Source organism: Aythya ferina (assembly GCF_964211825.1).
Source record: "Aythya ferina genome assembly, chromosome: 19".
Lineage (NCBI taxonomy): Eukaryota > Metazoa > Chordata > Aves > Anseriformes > Anatidae > Aythya > Aythya ferina.
Genome location: NC_140309.1, coordinates 2677932 through 2697084, shown reverse-complemented (window position 1 = coordinate 2697084; position 19153 = coordinate 2677932). Strand labels below are relative to the sequence as shown.

The following is a 19153-nucleotide window of genomic DNA, read 5'->3' as shown; positions in this document are numbered from 1 at the left end:
AGCTGCGGGGAGTCATGGGGAAGCTTTGCCACTGCTACCCTGTACTTCTCGTATTTCCTTCACAATCTTTTCCTTGTTTTCTCCCTTTGGGTTCTCTTTTTAAATTACCTCCCAGGACCAAAGTGCTTCCAGCTTTATTCTGGTGGCTGTGAGAATGCCTTCACACCCTGGCAGGGAAGTACGTGTCATCTCCCCACTGTGACTCTCTGAAGTCAGGCTTCTCGGATGATAATTTCAGTCTTGGACACGCCTGCCAAAAGTCCAGGGCACAGCTTCTGTGTGGAGTTACTTAACCTTTGGCAGTTTTAAAGTTGATTGGAAATGATAGCAAGCACCAGTGAAATGCACTCATTTTCTCTTTTATTTTAAAGAGGAACCATTCAGTGATATGATATGTCTCTGTTTTTCAGAATCCAGGTATTGACATTGGGGATGTCTCTGAGAGAAAAGCTTTGAGGAAGAGCTTGAAGTGTAAAAATTTTCAGTGGTATCTGGACCACGTTTATCCAGAAATGAGAAGATACAACAACACTGTTGCGTATGGCGAGGTAATTACAGCTGGTACATTCCGTAGATGTGACTGGTAATTTTTACAGCTGGTGAGGCTCTGATGACAAAAAGCCTCAAAGGAGTTGAGCATGAATCAAACCTTCTTGTTTCTGTGTAGTTGTATAGATGTTTATAAATCTGCTCACAGTTTCTTGTGAAAACCTATTTGGGGATCTATTTCTGATCTTGGAGACCATGCATAGTAAAATATTTTAATACCTTATTTACTGAATTGACACAAAATTATCTGTATTACCTATTGAGTCAATGGATTACGCAGCTGAATGTATATTTTTAACAAAAAGTTGTTTTATAAAACCCTTTGGCCTACCCTCAGCCTAATTTCTCACATGGTCTCTATAGGATACAGTGCATTGTCACAACGGCTTAAGGATGAGATAAAGCAAGGAGACTTAATTCAATCTCTATTGGCTTTGAGACAGTACTAGGAATATAAAAACAGGCATTTATGGGGACTAATAATACTCTGTTGTAGTAGGCCTCGCGGAATAGTGGCAGTTGAAGAAGGCTTTTTGAAGCACGGCCGGAGTACCCCGGATGGGCATTCATTTTAAGAAAGTTTTCTTATCAGAGTTTAATGACTTCAAGCTGACCTGCCCAAACAAGCAATATTTTAAAGGCATTATTTCATTACAGTTGCCCAGCGTAGCGAAACTGGAGAGAGGGCATCTTTGCCTTCACAGACCTGGCGGTAGGGTTTGCAGCATGAGTCCAGCACTCTCATGCTCCTTCTGAAATGTGTCTTTGAGTACTGAGCCACCTGGTTTGCCAGCTCTGCATCTCCTCTTGCATCTTTCTGATGATTTGAAGGGGTTCCTTGTGCTTTGGCATTTTGACGGAATACAAGCAATTCTGCATTGATTTCAGGCTGTTGGCAACATGCTGACAGTAATCTAAAAATATGTTTGTTACCACCACACATGACCAAATACAAAGGAAACTGTTCAAGGAAAGTTGGTTCTTTTGAATGGTGATTATTATATAAAAGCAGTCATCATTAGGCCTGTATTTAAAGAAAACATATGGCATGCTAAACCTTTCTCTGCCTGATTATGGCCTGTGATATAGTACCATGTACTCTTTCCATGGCCAGACATTGCTACATATCAATTCATAGCTTATCTCTGAAAACATGTAAACGTGCCCTATTTATTTTTTTACAGCTTCGAAACAACAAGGCGAAGGATGTTTGCCTTGACCAGGGCCCGCAGGAGAACCACACAGCAATATTGTACCCGTGCCACGGCTGGGGACCGCAGGTGAGGAGTCTGCATGTGCTGGGAGCAGGCAGAACCTGGCAGAGGCTGGATGGACCGAAGACAGAGTATGGATGTGCAATGTGTCTGTTGGCTTCACTCTCAAATGTTTAAGGCCATGCTTCTTTCTGATTTAAAAAAAAAAAAAAAAAAAAAAAAAAAAAAAAAAAAAAAAGATAAAGAGATGCATTTTCACAGCTACTTTTATAGCTATTTTCTGGATTACCATAATCATGGCAGAGTTGCAAGTAAAAGCGTAATTTGAAAACATTTTCCAGACAAGGGTAAATAATGCTGAAAACAAATGGCCAATGAACAGAGCAGAGCACACACCAACAGAGCATTTTAAGACTTTTCTTTTCTCCTACCCAGCAGACTAAAAAGGTACCAACAGGGAAAAGAAAGCAAACAGTGCTTTTTGATGGGATGATAATTTACTATTTCAGCTGGGCTGGGCTTCACTATAGTGTTAGTTTTCTAGCACTTCTTTTGTCTCTCCAAAATCTTACGAGCAAACCAGAAGCTTTTTAACCTAATTTCAAGCTCATTCTAGATAAAAAGTCATGATTACAAGATTCACTCTACATCTCTTATCTTTTGGAGGATTAGTGAATGTGTCAAATAATCAAAGTTAGTGATTATGAACTGATTTGGCCTTTTTCATAGTTGTATCTCTCACTGTGTTTTAAAAGAAGGCAGCACGGGAATGCTGCTGTTTCAATAGCTGTAGAGAATAGAACAAAACAGAGTGCTCTGCTCTCTCTGTCACTGCTGGTATCTGTAAAGCAAACAGCAGACTCTGAGCTGGACTTCCAGGATCTGCAGGCTCCAGATGTAACTTAACCATTTCCATGTAAACTTTTCCTGTCTGTTTTTCCTCTTATCTCTGCCTATGTCCCCACCTCAGTGTTTTGCCTAAATCACATGATTTCCTTTATGTTTTTCTTTCTGTATGCCCACTGGCCATCTTCTTGACATGCAGATCCCCTAGTACAATGCCCTTATCCCCTCCAGTCTTTAAGGAGAAAATACAACAAGTCTCGTTTTAGTCTGGAGGCAGAGTGGCTGTCTTATGATACATGTTTTTTTTTTCCAAGAATGAGGATGTGATTTTGTTTTTCTTCATTGCCAAAATCTTGCCTGGCCTCGCTAAAGCCACAGTGTAGCAGCACTTGTTCTTCCAGCGCTTCATCTCTATCTAGTGAGACCCTGGCTGGTTATCACCAGAATATAACAAGTGTATCTGACTTCAGCCTCCTGCTTTTGTTTGCATTTCCTATGTAAATGCTGTGGCTATTTATACTGGAAATGTAGCTGAGGTGGGGAATTTGCAGGTAATGGGCTCTGCAGTCTCTGTGCTTGCCCAGTGACTACTGGCAGTGGGTGGAAATGGGACAAACTCCTCTGTGACAAAGCAGTTTCTTCCATTGCTTTTATTCCATTAGTAAGTCTGTGCACACTACCAAACTGGGAAACACTTCCCGGCTGCCTTCTCTGGATCAGCCACGTTTTTACTGATCATCTACTGATCTGATTAGAAACTCATGCAAAACTGTACCTGAAAAGCTGTCTGATAACTGAGTTGCTAGGCAGAAGCCATCGTCCGCGTTCTCTTGAAAGAAGGTAAGGTGTGCCACAGGAGCAGAGCCAGGACACTTCGCATGGTGAGATAGGTCCTGCCAGTTGCTCTCCATTGCCAAGAGGTTGAGTTTTACACAGGAAACTGAACATGGATTTGGGTGAGGTTAGGTGAGACAAACACATCCCAGTTGTGCCAGGATGCTGAGCTGGGTATATTTAAGGCATAGACAGAGTTTTCTATTTATTTGCAGGAGAACATCTGCCTTGGCATGTTTTAGCAAAAGTTTGCCCTGGCAAGACATGCATCCTGGTATCTGCACTCTGTGGGTTATGTTCTTCAATCAGATAGCCCCAGCGTGTCATTCCATCCTTTGCTAGCTCAGTATCGTGATGTATGTTAGTCTAACATTGGCCAAGCCTTCCAACATGTTCTTTTAACATCATAACCCCAAACCAGAGCTGTCTGTGCTGGCAGATGACTGAGGGTTTAGGCTGAGATCAGCTCTATAGGCATGTCTAACGCGTTGTGAGCACCTAAATCCTGTTAAAGTTGTTGTGTGACAGCGAAATGCTGCAATGAAGCAGCACAAGAGGTGACACAGCAATGAGTAAAGACTCAAATCCAGCTTGCTGATAAACTCTGTTTGACAGATTTTCTATGCCCTTAAGGGTAAGATGCTGCATCAGACCTGCAGTGTGTCCCAAAAGTGCACAAACTATATAAAAATGCTCAAGAGCAGTGGTTGAACTCCTGATCCCAAGGGCTGCGTAAGCCTGCCCAGCACCTCTGCTCTGGGTCACTTTGGTCTCCATGCAGGTTGGGAGAGGAGAACTTCAGTTTCCTTCATAACGTTGCAAAAGAAAGCTTAGCACTGCATGTGCATTCATTAAGACCAGAACTGTGGAAATAGAACATAATCAAGACCACCCAATTAAATGCCTTCAGGTATTTGCATAATAAAACACTGCCTATAAAATTTTCTCCCATGAATCAGAAGGAAGAGCAGGGAAAGGAAGGTAAGTCCCTGCTGGAAAGTAGAGTTTCCCAATATATCTGGGATGATTTATTGAGCAAATTTCATATAAGAATCAGAGTTTTCCAGGTGAAACAGAAGCTGCTGTGACCTGTTCACTGGCTCCAGTTGAATTCTAACCCATTATGGGTTGTAGCCCATCTTGGATATGGGTGTTGGTTGTTTTGTTTTCTCTTTGAATACCAAAATACTGAATACCAGAGATATGTCAACTCAGTCCTAAAAACCGAACTTTCATTGGCCATTGCAGATGGTTAGTCTGTCTCCTTCACAGTGCTTGTACAACCCATACATGGGAGGAAGTCTTCACAAGGTGGTGAGGTAGTGGGGAGTTTTGTCTAAATCTCTGCCTGCAAAATAACACTAGCATTACCCTTCTGCTGACATAGGCAGAAGGGCAAGTTGTAGACTGAGATGGAGCTGAGTGGGGACTTAGAGCTGCAGGGTATGGTAGCTCTGACAGCCTTAGTGAGTATCTGGGGGTCCAGTGTGCTCAAGGAGGGCCATTTTTAGCTAGAAAATGTACAGCTTCAAGTGACAGGAATGTGTAAAGAACCCATTCTCACAATAAAGTCATCGTCAGCTTTCCAGGTTCACCAGGACTAAGTAATTCCAAAGCACACCTCAGCCTGAACTGCAGACTTCAGGAGCCACCTGAGCTGACGAAGGGGCCACGGGGCTCCTTTGGGGTAGAGACAAATCTCACTTTGGTTTATCCTTGCCTTTAAACAGAGGTCAGTCATCTGTGGTTGATCAAGTCACTGCTAAATATAACCTAGCTGTTGCTTAAACACACACAATTTTTTCTTAAATGGCACAAACTGCCTGTTAGACTTTCTGGATGGAAACTTAAGTCTCTAAGTGCATTATAATATGAGAAACTGCATTAGTCTGACATTGCCTGCTAACCCTGGACTTTAAGATGAATGACTAAAAGCAGATGATTTGTGATTAAACTTAACAATGTTTTCTCTTCCAACCTGGTGTTCTGAAATAAAGCACCACAGTGCTCTTGGTTCCCTTCAGTTCACCTGTTGTGCAAGCTCAGTGCAGGCTTTTCTTCCTGGTCTTCCATCTTCGCATCATCTCTTCCCCCTCCACCTAAGAACCAGTTCTTGGTAGTTCTTTTGTTTCACGATACATGCAATTAGTTTAACTCCTTGAAAACGCTTTTTAAAAGTAGCTATCAGTGAGTGCAGAAGCTTTGAAATCAGCCTTTTGTAAAAACACAGGTGCGGCACAAAAGAAATTGGACTTTCATTACTATAGTTTAATTAATGGGCTGCGTGTTGTAATTTATTACCGGGAATATAATTAGAGGTGATGTAAACACTTCGTTCAAATAGCTCACTTACTGAATATAGATATATATATGTAAAAAACACAAGGACTTGCAATTTCTGTTGGGTTTTTAGCATGCTGGGTGGTGCCTGTGTTCAGGTAGTGGCTTGCAGTTTCCCTTCTCCCTTTGATACTGCGGCCCGTCACATCCACGCTTAAATGTTTCCCAACTGAGGAGCAGGTTTGTTGGCTCAGCTAGTGAGGGTAAGCGTGTGTGCTCTCTGCTGGAGAGCATATTTTTATTTACATTTATTTACATTTTTACAATGCAAGGACAGTGGTGTCACCACTCCTGTTCCCTACCACTGAATAATGTTGGGATTTCAGTAGAAACCTTCACTTTCTGTAAGCTGTCCATCCCCACACCGTGATCCTGTCCACTGTGGATAAGGTATGCCTGTGGATGAGCAGCCTGAGGCACAGAGAGAGGGCACATGACTCTCTGGGGAGAGAGTTTTTCCATTCAAATCAGGGCAGCTTGCATTATGTCTTGAATTTCTGCTCACTCTGCTGATGACTGATAATCAGTTCAAACTAAGTACGTAGTTTATGGATGGTTGCAGTTAGGTACAATGGATGCCATACCTAGTGCTGAATGTGGGTGAGAACCTGGCTTTTTCTCACAACACTTTTGTTGTAGTATCTGTCACTGGGTGAAATTTTTGGGGTTTTCTTCTGTTTATTTTCCCTTTACCTTCCCAATTTCCCTGTTTTCATTCACTTCCAGGTCAAATCATTCTCAGATTTCAAGATGAAGCATCCTTTTCTCCTGTAATTATATTGAACATGCTCTTAGATTTTTTTTCCTGATGGCTTCATCTTTTAAGTGATACATCATGAAAACACCTTGCTGTAATGATGTATCACACTAATAATATAGTAATACTTCATTGGAGTGACAGAACGATGGTGATATATTAACATGATAGAAAGTACTATAATACTATAAAACTTAAGATAATGTTCACTCAGCAGAGCATTTCATTTAATTATAGGATAAAATATGTTTTGCCCATTTAAGCATCAGAACTTGGGGACAAAACAGTCAATACTGAGATCATCCGGGACACTGCGTTGTCAAGGGTGACAAAACAGCACATCAGATGATGAAATTGGGCTAAGGAGAAAATAAAAAAGTTGCTAATTAAAGATTGCTCACTGCAGAAAGGAAGCTAAACAACCCTAAATTATTTTCCAATAGAGTCAATGAAGGTCATCGAAGATTTTATTTCCCAGGTGCTAAGATGTCTAATTAACTTTCTCCCATCCCTGAGACACAGCCAGCCAGAAACAATAATCAAAGAAGATGTATTGGTGGTGCAGGTTTGTTGATAGGAGATCAGCCTGAGTGATTCATGGGGCATGTGTGCAGCAACAAATTGTAGGGCCCAGAGCCTCATTTCAGGGTCCAAAACCTCTTTTTTTTTTTTTTTTTTTTAATTCCAGACCCCCATTGTGATGGCACAAATCCTCATTCTCAGGTTCCAGAGCCTCATTTGTTCAATCACCTTCTTTTTAGTATCCAGTAACTCAGTTAGAGATCGAAACCTGCCTTTTTATAGCCTAAACCTGGAGATACATTTGGAACATGCTGTAGGTATGGATCTGTGTTTCTCTCTGGGGATGTGGCCGTGGGCTACTTACACAGATCAAAGGTTTCAAGACCTCAAGATAGACCACTTTTAAATGGCTAGCTAGTTAGCATTTTCAAGCTGTTTTTCTCTGGTCTGTCCTTTTTGTTCAGTCTGTTTTGTCTTGTGCCCTGTGCTAGGCTGAGTAACTCCTTCAGGTGCCTTGCTTGGTCTGTGTCCTTGAGGCTAACACTGCCTAACAGGCAAAGAGGTGTAGATCACTGAAAAGGGTAGGTGTGTAATATTTTAGGGCAAGTAGAGCAGAATTTAAAGTTGAATAATTGCAGTGATTTGCCTTTCCTCAAAGCCAGGAAAAAAAGGGTTTGTTGCATGAAATACCACTGGTTCTTACTGGTTATACGAAGTGGACTATACTTACTGTCACTGGAAAACCTGTAGGCAAAACCCCCTTCTTCATCTATGAAATCATTTACTTCATAAAAAGACCCGCTTTTGCTACCTTTAAGCACTGTGATGACCATGTGAGGAAATCATTGGTGACTACAAAGCCACCTTGGGGTCTCCACGGGAGTAGCCTTGTTCCAACACTTGCTGACAGAGGTGCCATTTTCAGGGTGCCTGACGTGAGAACAGGATGGTCAGTCCTTGCAAGGCATTTGAGAGGAGAAAAACAGTGTGGTCCAACAAGCAAACCCTTGGTGGAAGAGCCTTTCTGGCCCCTCCAAGAGGAGCTGTGAGGATGAGGAGGAGCAGAGAAGAGCCAAGACTTTTCAGGTGGTGCCGGGTGTGCTCCTGGGCAAGAGGGCAGGATTTACACAGTTGGGTTACGTTGCTGAGACTCGCAAACATGGTGCAGAGCAGCTTGGAAGGAGCTTACTGAAATTATGCCCGTGGTCCTTCTTGTACCGCCTTGAGCCAAAGAGCAGTGTTACCTTGGATATCACTATGAGCACCTGCTGTGTCAATCAGGCAGAACGGAGTAGCCTTTGCTCATTCAGCTTTCATATGTAGCTGAAGACCAAATTCTCACTGCTTGCCTGAGGCTGCGCCAGCCGCATTGAAGCAGGAAGGTTTGCTTGAGCTGCTGAGTTGTTGAGATGGTGAATTGGTGCAACTGCTCGGAAGGCTTTAATGGCAATGGCACATGTAAATTATTGATAATATAAAGCATTTGTCTGGCATCTTTGGTTTCTAAATAAGGCTCAGGTCTTATGCAAGTGATGAGCTGTCTGGAGCTGCTCTGTAAGATGTTGGTCAGTGTGGTGATGTGACACTTCCCATCTCTTTTTAGGCAGAAAAAGCTGGTTAGCTCCCCAGAGCAGCCTGTGGGGCCATCTCAAATGTCAGCCTCTGCTGTGTGTTATCTTCCCTCTTACTGTTCAAGAAAGACCCAAGACCCAGTGGTAGCAGGATCAGTGCTTCACTACCCCTTTGCCTCAGTTCTTCACCCCCTGCTTTGGTTTGGGGTTGGGACCCCCAGCTGCTGCAGTGGGCTTGCTCTGGAGAGGAGCAAAATAATGAAAGAGTTAAGACATCAAAGGCAAGATTTCCCCAAATGCATCTTGGAGCTTACACTTATGAGTTAGATGGGCTTTTTTGGGATATCATCAATATCATCACTTTCAGCTTTGAAGTACTGAGGAGGGACAGGCTGGATCCAGTGTGTGACAGTGCGCTGGATCCAGACATGTGTTTAAGACTTTCTTTATCTGGCTATTATACCTAGTAGATGACACATCTAATAGATGCACTTGATGCATTTTTCATAATACCCGTGTTTGTTTTTCAGCTCGTTTAGTCTCCCTGCAGCCCCCACCCCTTTGCCTTCCTCAGGAAAGATTTGATTTTTGCTCTACTTATTTTTCCCAGCACATTAGGCGATAACATGGAAGAGCAGAAATCGTGTTGCCTTATGGGCATGAGGCCAACTTTCTGAAGACAAACTGTGAAACACCATAAAAAAAAAGGAAAAGTGTCTAGCACGCTAATTTTGGACATGGTAGGAAAAATTTCAGAAACAGGAGAAGAAAGGGTAACATGCTGTCCATTTGGGACCTCTAGATGATTTTCTGTCTGCCAAGGAGAAGTTGTGGGGTGTTTCTTGTTGTTGTTTTTCTTTTCTTTCACATGCCTCTCTTTTTGCAAGGCAAGTAGCCTCATCCTCTGGGCTGGTGCTCAAATACTAATTCAAATGAATTGCGTGGCTAAAAACATTGTCACTCTGAGAACATCACCTCACCTGAGGCTTGGCTCATTGAAACATCAAACTGATAAAAACAAATAATGTGAATTTGAGCCTTTCAAGCTGAACTGGAGATGCCCTTGCTGGGTACGTGGTGCCACGTGAGCTGAGTGTGGAGGTGACCAGGGTCCCTGCCCTGTGCTTGGGCACCATGCATCCAGGGCAGATGGTGGCAAGGCTGGGAGGAAGAGGAGGAGGAGGTGATGGTTATGGTGCTAAGCTCTGCAGGCTGTGCTCCTTTCCAATCCTGCTGCTCCAGCACAGCAGGTGGGATTGCTGTAAAGCCAGAGACACACACTCCTGTGCACCATTTTGCAAAGGGATTTAGGGGGCAGAAGAGCAGATACCACACCAGGGGATGGGATGGGGCAGCGCTGGGCTGTGTGGGCTGCCATGCAAGCGTGTGTGCGTGCTGCCCTCTGCAATTGTACTGTAGCTGAATTCCCATCTGGGGATGGATACTGCTGGCAAACAGGCCTCCGTGAGCTGTAATGTAGCAGAGGTCTTGCTTTGATTGGCAACACATTGGCTAAAAGTGCAAATCTGCCAGCAGCTGGGAGCAAAACGCAAGGCAGAGGGGCAGTGGGGGGGCTGGTCAGAGGCTCTGGCACCTCTGTCCCTACAACCAGCATGCAGAGGGAAGGCAAAATGAGATTCAGGGACCATAACTGTATCTGCTGTTGCTAGCTCAAGTCAGACCCCTGTACATTGTTTTAACTTGATTTTCAGTGTTTAATTATTCTAACAGAGATAACCCGAACTCCCTGTGTGATTTACTGTCTCTTTTTAAGCATCTGGGTCACAGATATGCTCAGTTAATTAACGTGCTGAATACTCCTCATTTGTCTGCTAGATAATAGATTGATTCATAATTTAAATAAGCAGCTGTGTATGTCTTTCCCCTGAACCATAAAAGGCAGGCCGCTGTCATTCATCTCCTTTCACTCCTGAATTTAAATATGTTTAGGGAAATATTTTGGTGGGATTCCTTAAACAGTGGCACCGCGGGAGCCCTTTGTGTGTGGCGGTGCCAGCTGTGTGCTGCCTGCCCTGGCAGCAGTCCCCGGTGTCCCCGTTGCCTCTCGCTGCTCCCCGGGATAGGGCCGTGGAGCAGTGTGGCTGCCAGAGGGGTGACAGCGGTCGGATGCCGGCAGGATTGCAGTGGTCAGGTGCAGTCCTCAGCCTTTGCTTCCATGCTGAGCCACAAGGGAGGTTCTGGGCTTGCATCCTGAGGGACCAGGGCCAGTTGTATATTGGCCTTTGGCTGGTGTTGCTGCCTGGCTGCTGGTGGAGCTGCTGGAGGGCTGCACCAGACACACCAGCGGCATTGTTTGCTGGCCAAAGCAAGGCTGGCTTGCCAAGAGCGTGAGGAGCCGTGAGCTGGGCCAGCGTGCCCCACCGAGCCAGCTGGCTCCAGCCAAAAACCAGGGGAAATCATGTATTGCCCCAACCCACGGAGCGTTCAGGCCTGGGAGAGGCTGCCCTGTGATGGGTTTGAGTCTTGGAGTTATTCTTTTCTTTTCTGTGTGCCCTGGCTCCTCACCTGCATCTGCAAAATAAACAACATCAGGAGAAAAAGCCTGGAAAAAGGCATATTCTTTTTCCCCTCTTGTTGGTTCTTTCCCTGTTCACCATCCTCACTGTTTTTTTCCTGGGGCTCTGCCTGGTTGTCCTCTCCTGCGTCACTTTTTAATGATACTCCAAAGATACTGATGGTCTTTTTCCTCTCTGTCCCTGCCCCCAGCTTGCACGCTACACCAAGGAGGGGTTCCTTCATCTCGGCGCCCTCGGGACCACGACTCTTCTGCCCGACACCCGCTGCCTGGTGGATAACGTGAAAAGCCGCTTCCCTCAGCTCCTCGACTGCGAAAAGGTCAAGAGCAGCCTCCATAAGCGGTGGAATTTCATCCAGGTTTGTTACGGGCCTGCCATTAATGCTGCCCCTCTCTTTTCCCAAGCCATGGCTGTGGCCTGTTGCCTTCAGCATGGGACAGCAGGGGACGAAGATGAAATGCTGTGTGTGACAGCAGGTGCCACGTCCTGGGACAGATGCAAAGGGTTAAGAGGGATCAGGGGCAGGGACAGTGTCAGCAGACAAGTAATTCCAGTAGAAATTCCCTTTACTATCACTAAGGTATATGTAACCTGCCCTGTGTATGACTTCCAGATTTCTTTGTTTCTTACAGATAACCTGTGGTGAAATACATGAAAACACACTACTTCTGTCCCAAAGCAGGGAGTTAATCATATACAGCCCATGGAAGTGTCACACCTTCCTAACACACAGGATACAGTCATGCTATTTAAAGGTTACAGATGTCTTTTGTTTGCTGCTGTGTTAGGGATCAGTACTGTCAGTGATAAAGGTTGCTCCGTTCAATCCCATTGATTATTTTGGAAATTATGTTATTGCTTGAATTGCATTACTGCCCCACTAAGTGCTGTGCACTTTACAGCCACGCACGAGGACACAGCCTCTCTCCTGCAGTGCATGGTCCTGGCTTGCTTCACAGCCAGTCTTATGTCTTTAATTTTTTAACTATTTTCTCCATGTCTGTAATTTTAGAATGGTGCCATCTTGAACAAGGGAACAGGGCGCTGCTTGGAAGTGGAGAACAGAGGAATGGCTGGCATCGATCTGATTCTTCGCAGCTGCACAGGACAAAGGTGGACAATTAAAAATTTCATCAAGTAAAAGGTGGAAGACTCTGAGGAGTCTCACCTGAAACACAGCTGACTTGGACTGATCTGACTGGACTCCTTTTGAAAGGACAAAATATCAAAACAGAGCTTTATTCATGTTATTAGGAGAGGACATGGGGGAAATGGGCATTTGTGTCTTTATTTTTATTGTATATTAGTCTCCCGCAGCTGATTCCAACTGTGTGAAATTGGGTCAGAACTGCTATTTTCTTCTGGCAAGCACTCTAAAAGGTACCACTTATTTCTGCTGGAATAAGTGTAATAAGCTCATGCAGTCTTGTGAGCATTTTACTGACAGGGAAATGTTGTTTTCCCAGATGACTCCAAGCTCTCCCAAAGGGCCAGCTAGGTTTGCACCATGGTCAGAGTCGAAAGACCCTGCATATATGTGCATGGCAAGCATAAAAACTTGCCTGCTTGTGAGAGGAAAATGTGGCCAAGCTCCAGACAAGCTGCGTTTGAATGAAGCGATGTTTCACTGGATCCTCTTTCTCTTTTTCCTTTCTTGCCCCTACATTTAGCAGCCCTTTTCTTGAGTCTGGGAGAAGCGAAGCTCTCAGAGACGCCCCAGTAGATCCCACAGATCTTTCCAATCTTTAATCACAGATGTCATTTCACAAAATCCTGTCGAATGAAAATACTGACCTCCTGTTGTCCCCTCTCCATCGCCCAAGTGATGCTGTTTGCCAAACCAGCCCCGGCCCCTCTGCTTATGGAGACCCTGAATGACCCCATGTGACCCTGTGGAAAGACCTCAAAATTTTTCCCCACAGGTGGCTGCCTGCCAGTTTTGGGGTCGGTCAGACGCACAGCAAGCTGTTCTCCAGCTGGGGACCTGGAGAGCTGCAGGTCTGTCTTGCCCCCCTGGTGGAGACGCTGGCCTGGCACTAGCCCCTTGGGAATCCCTTTCTATCTCTACACCCCCCTCTCCCTCCCCCTTTTTTTTTCTGCTTTTGGGATGGGTGTCCTCATGTGTGCAACAGGCTGAGGGCAAGCACCATGAGAGAAAGTCCTGCTCAGGCTTCCTTCCCATGGAGGCTATGGGTCTTGTCCTTAAGGCATCCTTGCTCTGAATGAAGATATCAGTAGCAGTGGTCTCTTTACCTTTGTAGCGGTGTAATTTTCTTCCTGAGGCTTGAGCACACCTGTCCTGAGGCCTGGTCAGCATGTGGCTATGGCCAAGGTCCACCCCAAACCCTGCATGTTTCTGCAGTCCTTTGTGGGTGATGGAGATGGAAGGAGGGGAGAGGGAGGGCAAGAACCAAGAAATGGCAGCTTGGCTGAAATTCCTGACCTTGGAGTCACTTGAGGCTTCTTAATATGATGGGGTGATCTCACCTGCTTTTTTTGACCCACGGTAATCTTGGCTACCAAATCTACCCAGGCACTGTGGGAGACCATTGGTTTGGGGTCCTGGTGTCTGGCTAACTGGAAACTGGAAAAGGGAAACGTCTCACAAAGTTGTTTCACATGGATGCTGGACTAATGGGTGGATGCAGGCTTTGCTCAGTGGAGAGGGGAAGCCAGCCCATCTCCTGTCCTTCTCACAGAATAATACTCTTTCTGGTTGCCCTCTGGCTAGGGTGCACTAAAATATATTAATATATGCGATGTACATGTAAATATGTTCCCAAAGATGGGATGTGCACAGAGTTGTTTGCTGCAGAGCACTCATGCCTGTCTTCCATTTGCATCAGGATAAAGCTACCTGGGTGTTTAATGACTTTAATTTTCAATGCCATGCAGCAGGTTTATAACTGATGTTTTAGTAATTTATTGATCAGAAACAGATATATTTCATTGTTCCTTCTACAGCAATGAGCATCACATAGGACTGATTGTTCACTTACGCGTGACAAGACTCCCTCATCCATTGGAGTTGTCTCTGATTTTTTTCCCTTGCCTTCCTTAATGAAGTAAAACCTCTTAGTTGTCCTGAATTGCAAAGTAGGGAGTCAATGTAGAATTTTGCTCTCTTACTCGCTGTTGCATCATCTCTTGTGTAATAAATTTTAGCACTTACAAAAACTACACGATCACAATGTCTTTAGATGCATGATGTATTTCCCCTTGCATTTGTTGCTGCCTTCTAAGAAAAGCAGTTTGCTAATGAAGTGGACTCCAGGAAACTCTGTGGGATTTGAGACTTCACAGCTAATGGCCAAAATGGTAAAATGCCCTTTAATTGAGCAATCAGTTTGCTGTCAGTCATCAGTGAGAGCCACATATTGTTTAGTGTTGGGAAAAGCCTGCGTGTTTTGGGAAAAAACAACCCAAAAGCCTTTGGATGTTGCCTGTGTTATCATTCATGGTTCTTGGCTGAGCTCTAGTCCTGCCAGTGCTCAGGGCGCCAGCAGATGGGCTTTGTCAGATCTAATCGTGGTGGGACAAGGTGTCACCGCCCCCAGGCATCCATCTGCTTCAACTGTTGGATCTGTCCCCATCAGCAGAAAGTGATGTGTGGCTGCACCTCGGCTACTGTAATTTGCAGGACTGGCTTCAGCCACCAGGCAGGGGGCTTGGCTCCATGAAACACAGCGGATCGTTGGCTGAAGTCACTTCAGGACAGCCGCGTGGCTCTGCTCCAGAGCCGGCAGCCCCTGGCAGCAGTGGGGTGCATCTCCAGCTGCATGGTGGCATTTCTTGGAGGTGATGTCCATGCTCTTGTAAGCCTGTTCTAGGTGGCACAAACCCACCTGGTGATGGTGATCGCAGTGGTGATGGGCTCTTTGATGAAAAAATTCAAAGATGCATTTCCTTCGTGCACCATAAAGAAAGGAAATGCCTGAATACCTAAAAGGAAGGGGATGGTGGAGATGAACACTGCTCCAGGACCTCAGCTGGGGCAGAAAGCTTGTTGAGGTGGTTTGACTGTTCTCACTGCTGTACATAGAGTGCTTTAAAATGCCTGAAAAGCAGCGGCATGAGTAAAATCAGGATTAAAATGGAGAATTTTATCTGCTGTGTCCGTGTAAGTGAAGTTCTGTTCTTACATTGGTCTGTGACATGCAGAGATGATTGCTGAGGCAATGACCTGAGGTCTGCACCCTCCTAAACCTTAGAAATCTGTCTTAGGAATCTGGATCTAAATGTTGCATCTTGCGCTTATCTCTAATAATATGTTAATTGCTTTAAAAAGTGATATCGAAGTGGTTCTTATTAAATATATGATTTGAGCCTTGCCTCTTGAGTGATTTTAAAAAGATTCACTGTTGATGAGATACAGAGGCAGTCATTCTTCTCTGTTACTTATTTAATAGAAAAGTGCTGCTGTTTTAATGGAACTTCCATTTTAAAAAGAAATGGAAATGAAGGAGAAATCAAGAGAGATGGCCGATGCAGATTAACCTTCCGTTTCAACCATCCGTGCCGGCTGCCACTCACCAAGATAATGCAATTACATTCAAGAAGCTGAAAAGAGATGTTATGTGGTAAAACAGCATCGCTTGCAAATGTGCCCAGGCTGGATGTTTCTAAAAGTAACCTGAAGCTTGGGGCACTCCTTAGACCCACTTTTTGCATCCATATTGTCCTAAACCACAGGTCAGCTGGTGATGTGGTTCCCAGATAAGGACAGCAAGGTACAGATAGTTACATGCCCACATAGCAGCGAGGTATGTCTGTGTGTGCACCCTACAATAAAGGCATTTTTTGTTATAAGAGCAGCAGCTCTCCCACCTGAGCTGAGGACACAGCAGGCTGTTACCATGAGTCCAGGTAAGTGTGGCCTCCAGCCTTGAGCTTGTTTCTGCAGAGCGTGCTAAATAGAGCTCCATCACCCCTCCTGAAGAATGACTCGAGATGGATGGTACAAAACCTGTGTTTGTGTTGGGTGCATTTTGCATGCTCAAGGCTCTCAAGGAGAAAAGGCCCAGGCTAGAGAACTGCATGATCCCATGTGGCTTCCACCAGATAGAAGTCAAGCACAAACCTTTGCTCCTTAGATCCCCTTAGCAGGACCTTTGTGTTGGGCAGAGAGCCAAACTTGCAAAAAGTTCCCTCTAATCCCTCAAATGAAGTTAAACTGCTGTCATTTCAAAGTCAAAGGTTTAACTTGTGGATTCCCAATTGCAAAGCCTCTCCACTTTGCCACTGAGCTATTGGGGCACTCATCCATGCTAATGGGTACAGAGTTAAGCATTGTGCAGGGTGAAATCAGGCATTTTGAAATCTGCACAACCTTTGCAGATGAGAAACTATCTTGCTTTAAGTTGAGTGGGGAAAGCAAATGTGACCACTGGGAATCTCAGCTGGCTTTCTAAGGATGTTAGGATGAAGCATTAAGGGGAGTTCTCTGTTGTGGTAAACCAAAATTATCTGCAGATGGTCCCTAAGTATTGGAAAAATTGAGTGCCATGTTTAGGGACATAAACCCTTGAATCCCCATCAGCCAAGTGACAGAAAGGTGTGGTACTGAGCTCCTCTGTGTATTTACTGAGAAGCCAAGGCCTCCTAGTGGGGGTGATCCTGTGTTTCTGGAGGAGGTTATTCCTGGAATCATACAACAGTTCCACTGTGCATATAAATCAGAAAAGTCCCATATTATTAATGGCTTTGACTCTTCCTACAGGCAGGAGCCAGGCATCACATTGAGGCCTGTGAAGCTGCTCAGGTCATTCAGGTTTGCAGCCAAGTCAGTGTTGGTGGGACCAGGGTCTCAGCTGAGCGTTTTGCTTAGAAACAGCGATGGCATCCTTCTAGCACCACACTAAAACAAAATGGGACGGCAGAAATTACAAGCTCGAAATCCACGCTCAGCAGTCTCTACTTACCCAAGACACTTTGGTGAGAGCAAGCAGGTTAACATGTCCCATCCCCTGGGGATCACCGTGATCAGTACCCAGCGATGTCTCACTGGGTGCAGCTCTCAGGGGCCCCAGCTGAGACTTTGGCTCAGGTGCTTTGGGTCACACTTGAAGGTACCAAAGACACCTGCAGGCCGTGTGTGCTCAGCAGGAGGCAGCACTGTTCCTTGGGAAAATAACACTGGGCATTAGCTCTGATATCACCTGAAGTACTCAATATTTATTCTGAAGGCACGCAGGAATTGCTGCCTAGAACAGCTATCCCAGTCCACTGTGTCAAGTGTTCTTCCTCTGGCAGAAGACAAAATAGCAGGAAGAAAGATTGTATAAGCCACAGAGCCTTCCAGAGGAGGAGTTTCTTATTTTATTCCCATCTGGTGGCTACGAGACGTGATGGGTAATAGCTCTCCAAATGTATTTCCTGGCTATTGTAATTCTAGGTTTTATTGTTATAGGCAAGTATTTCATAGTTAGGCAAGAACCCGTGCAGGAACTAATTTCTTACTGTGCTCTTCAGAAATCACAGCCGGGAGGAAAATAACAGCAGAGTGGGGACAAGGTGATTTGCTGTGCAGAGCTGCGGAATTGGCACCCAGCAGTAAACTGGTAACAACTTCTGGCATTTTGAGAGCAGAACAGCAACCGTGAGCATCCTCTGAGCCTTGCGATCCCCCTCCGAGGAGGCGGGGTTATTTCCCTGGGCCCCAAAACTGTGCTCGGGACCTCATCCCAGGGAAGCTCCCTGGCGGCATGTGCCCACGCAGGGATGCAGCAGAGCTTCCCCATGGGTCAGTGGCACAGGCAGGAGCTTCCTGAGGCTGTAGGGATGCTGAGCTGGGGGGGCACCTTGGCTGGCTGCGAGGCGCCCACCCAGCTGCTCTCCCTCTCCTCTCTGCAGCAGGGCTGAGGGGAGATAAGACAGAAGAGCTTGTGGGTGGAGATAAAGACAGGGAGATCGCTGCAATGACCGCCACAGGCAAAACAGACTTGACTCAGGGAAGAATGATTTAATTTTTATGCTGGATAAAAATGGAGTAGGATGATGAGAAACAAAAACTGGCTGCAGCTTCCTTCAGGCCATACCCAGGTGGTGTGGGGTCCTCCCAGCTGCAGTGTGGGTGGGTCTCTGCCCCAGGTTCCTGTCCTCAGCATGGGCTGCAGCAACCTCTGCCCTGGCACCCAGAGCTCCTCTGCCTTCCTCCTTCACCAACCTCGCTGCCTGCAGGGCTGTTTCGCTCACTTTGCTTCTTGCTCCTCTCTCTCAAAGCTGCCACACAGAGCTTTTTACACCTCCTTAATTACGTTATCACAGAGGCACCACCAGCTCTGCTGCTGGGCTCAGCCTTGGCCAGCAGTGGGTCCGTTTGGGGACTGGCTGGGTCCAACCCTGCCCTGCCCCGTGCCCGCCTGCCCAGCCAGGTTCCTGGGGCCAAGCAGGAGCCTCCACAGCCTCGGGGGTAAAGCAGGGGCAGCTCTGGCGGAGGGAGGGATGACTTTCAGTGCAAAGGTGCGTTGCCCCTTGCTATGTTTTCTGCTTTGGTGCTATTTTTGTTCCACTTTCCCTTTGTCTTTAGTGCTGTCGTGTTTTACTTTTTGTGGCTGGGGCGGCCTTGCATTCCTCTCTTTGTTCTCAGCAGGTGTTTGCTCCATCTCTGTCCTTGCTTGCTCATTTATTCTCCATGTGTTTTCTTTTATTTGCTCTCACTTTCCTTTGCTATTTCTTTTGATTGCTTATTTCCCCTTCTGATTTTTTTTTCACTCTTTCTTATTCTTTTCTGTTTCATCTCTTCTTTTTTACTCTTGTTGCTTCCCCTTTATGCGTGTTCTCTCTCCTGTTGTTTTGATCTTGGTACATCATTGTTTCACTGCTTAGATTCCCCGTCTCCCATTTTCCTCTCCAAGTTTGCTTTTTGAGTTGGAACTGAGTCAATCTGTGTTTTTTATGTCTTTAAATTTTAATCACGGCGCCTATATGCCAAATCTTTTCTTTTATTGCTCATACATAGGCATCGGCACAGCGAGTTACAGC

General features: G+C 45.5%; 1 protein-coding gene across 1 annotated transcript in view; it reads left to right on the top strand.

The window, feature by feature from the left end:
* GALNT17 (polypeptide N-acetylgalactosaminyltransferase 17) overlaps nt 1–15495 on the top strand; it is a 213375-nt gene extending 197880 nt beyond the window's left edge. The window contains exons 8-11 of the mRNA XM_084493001.1: nt 411–548; nt 1734–1829; nt 11361–11528; nt 12183–15495. Coding sequence (XP_084349127.1) covers nt 411–548; nt 1734–1829; nt 11361–11528; nt 12183–12311 — 531 coding nt within the window. The 3' untranslated portion in view covers nt 12312–15495. The remainder of the gene's footprint in view (nt 1–410; nt 549–1733; nt 1830–11360; nt 11529–12182) is intronic.
* The last annotated feature ends 3658 nt before the right edge of the window (nt 15496–19153 follow it).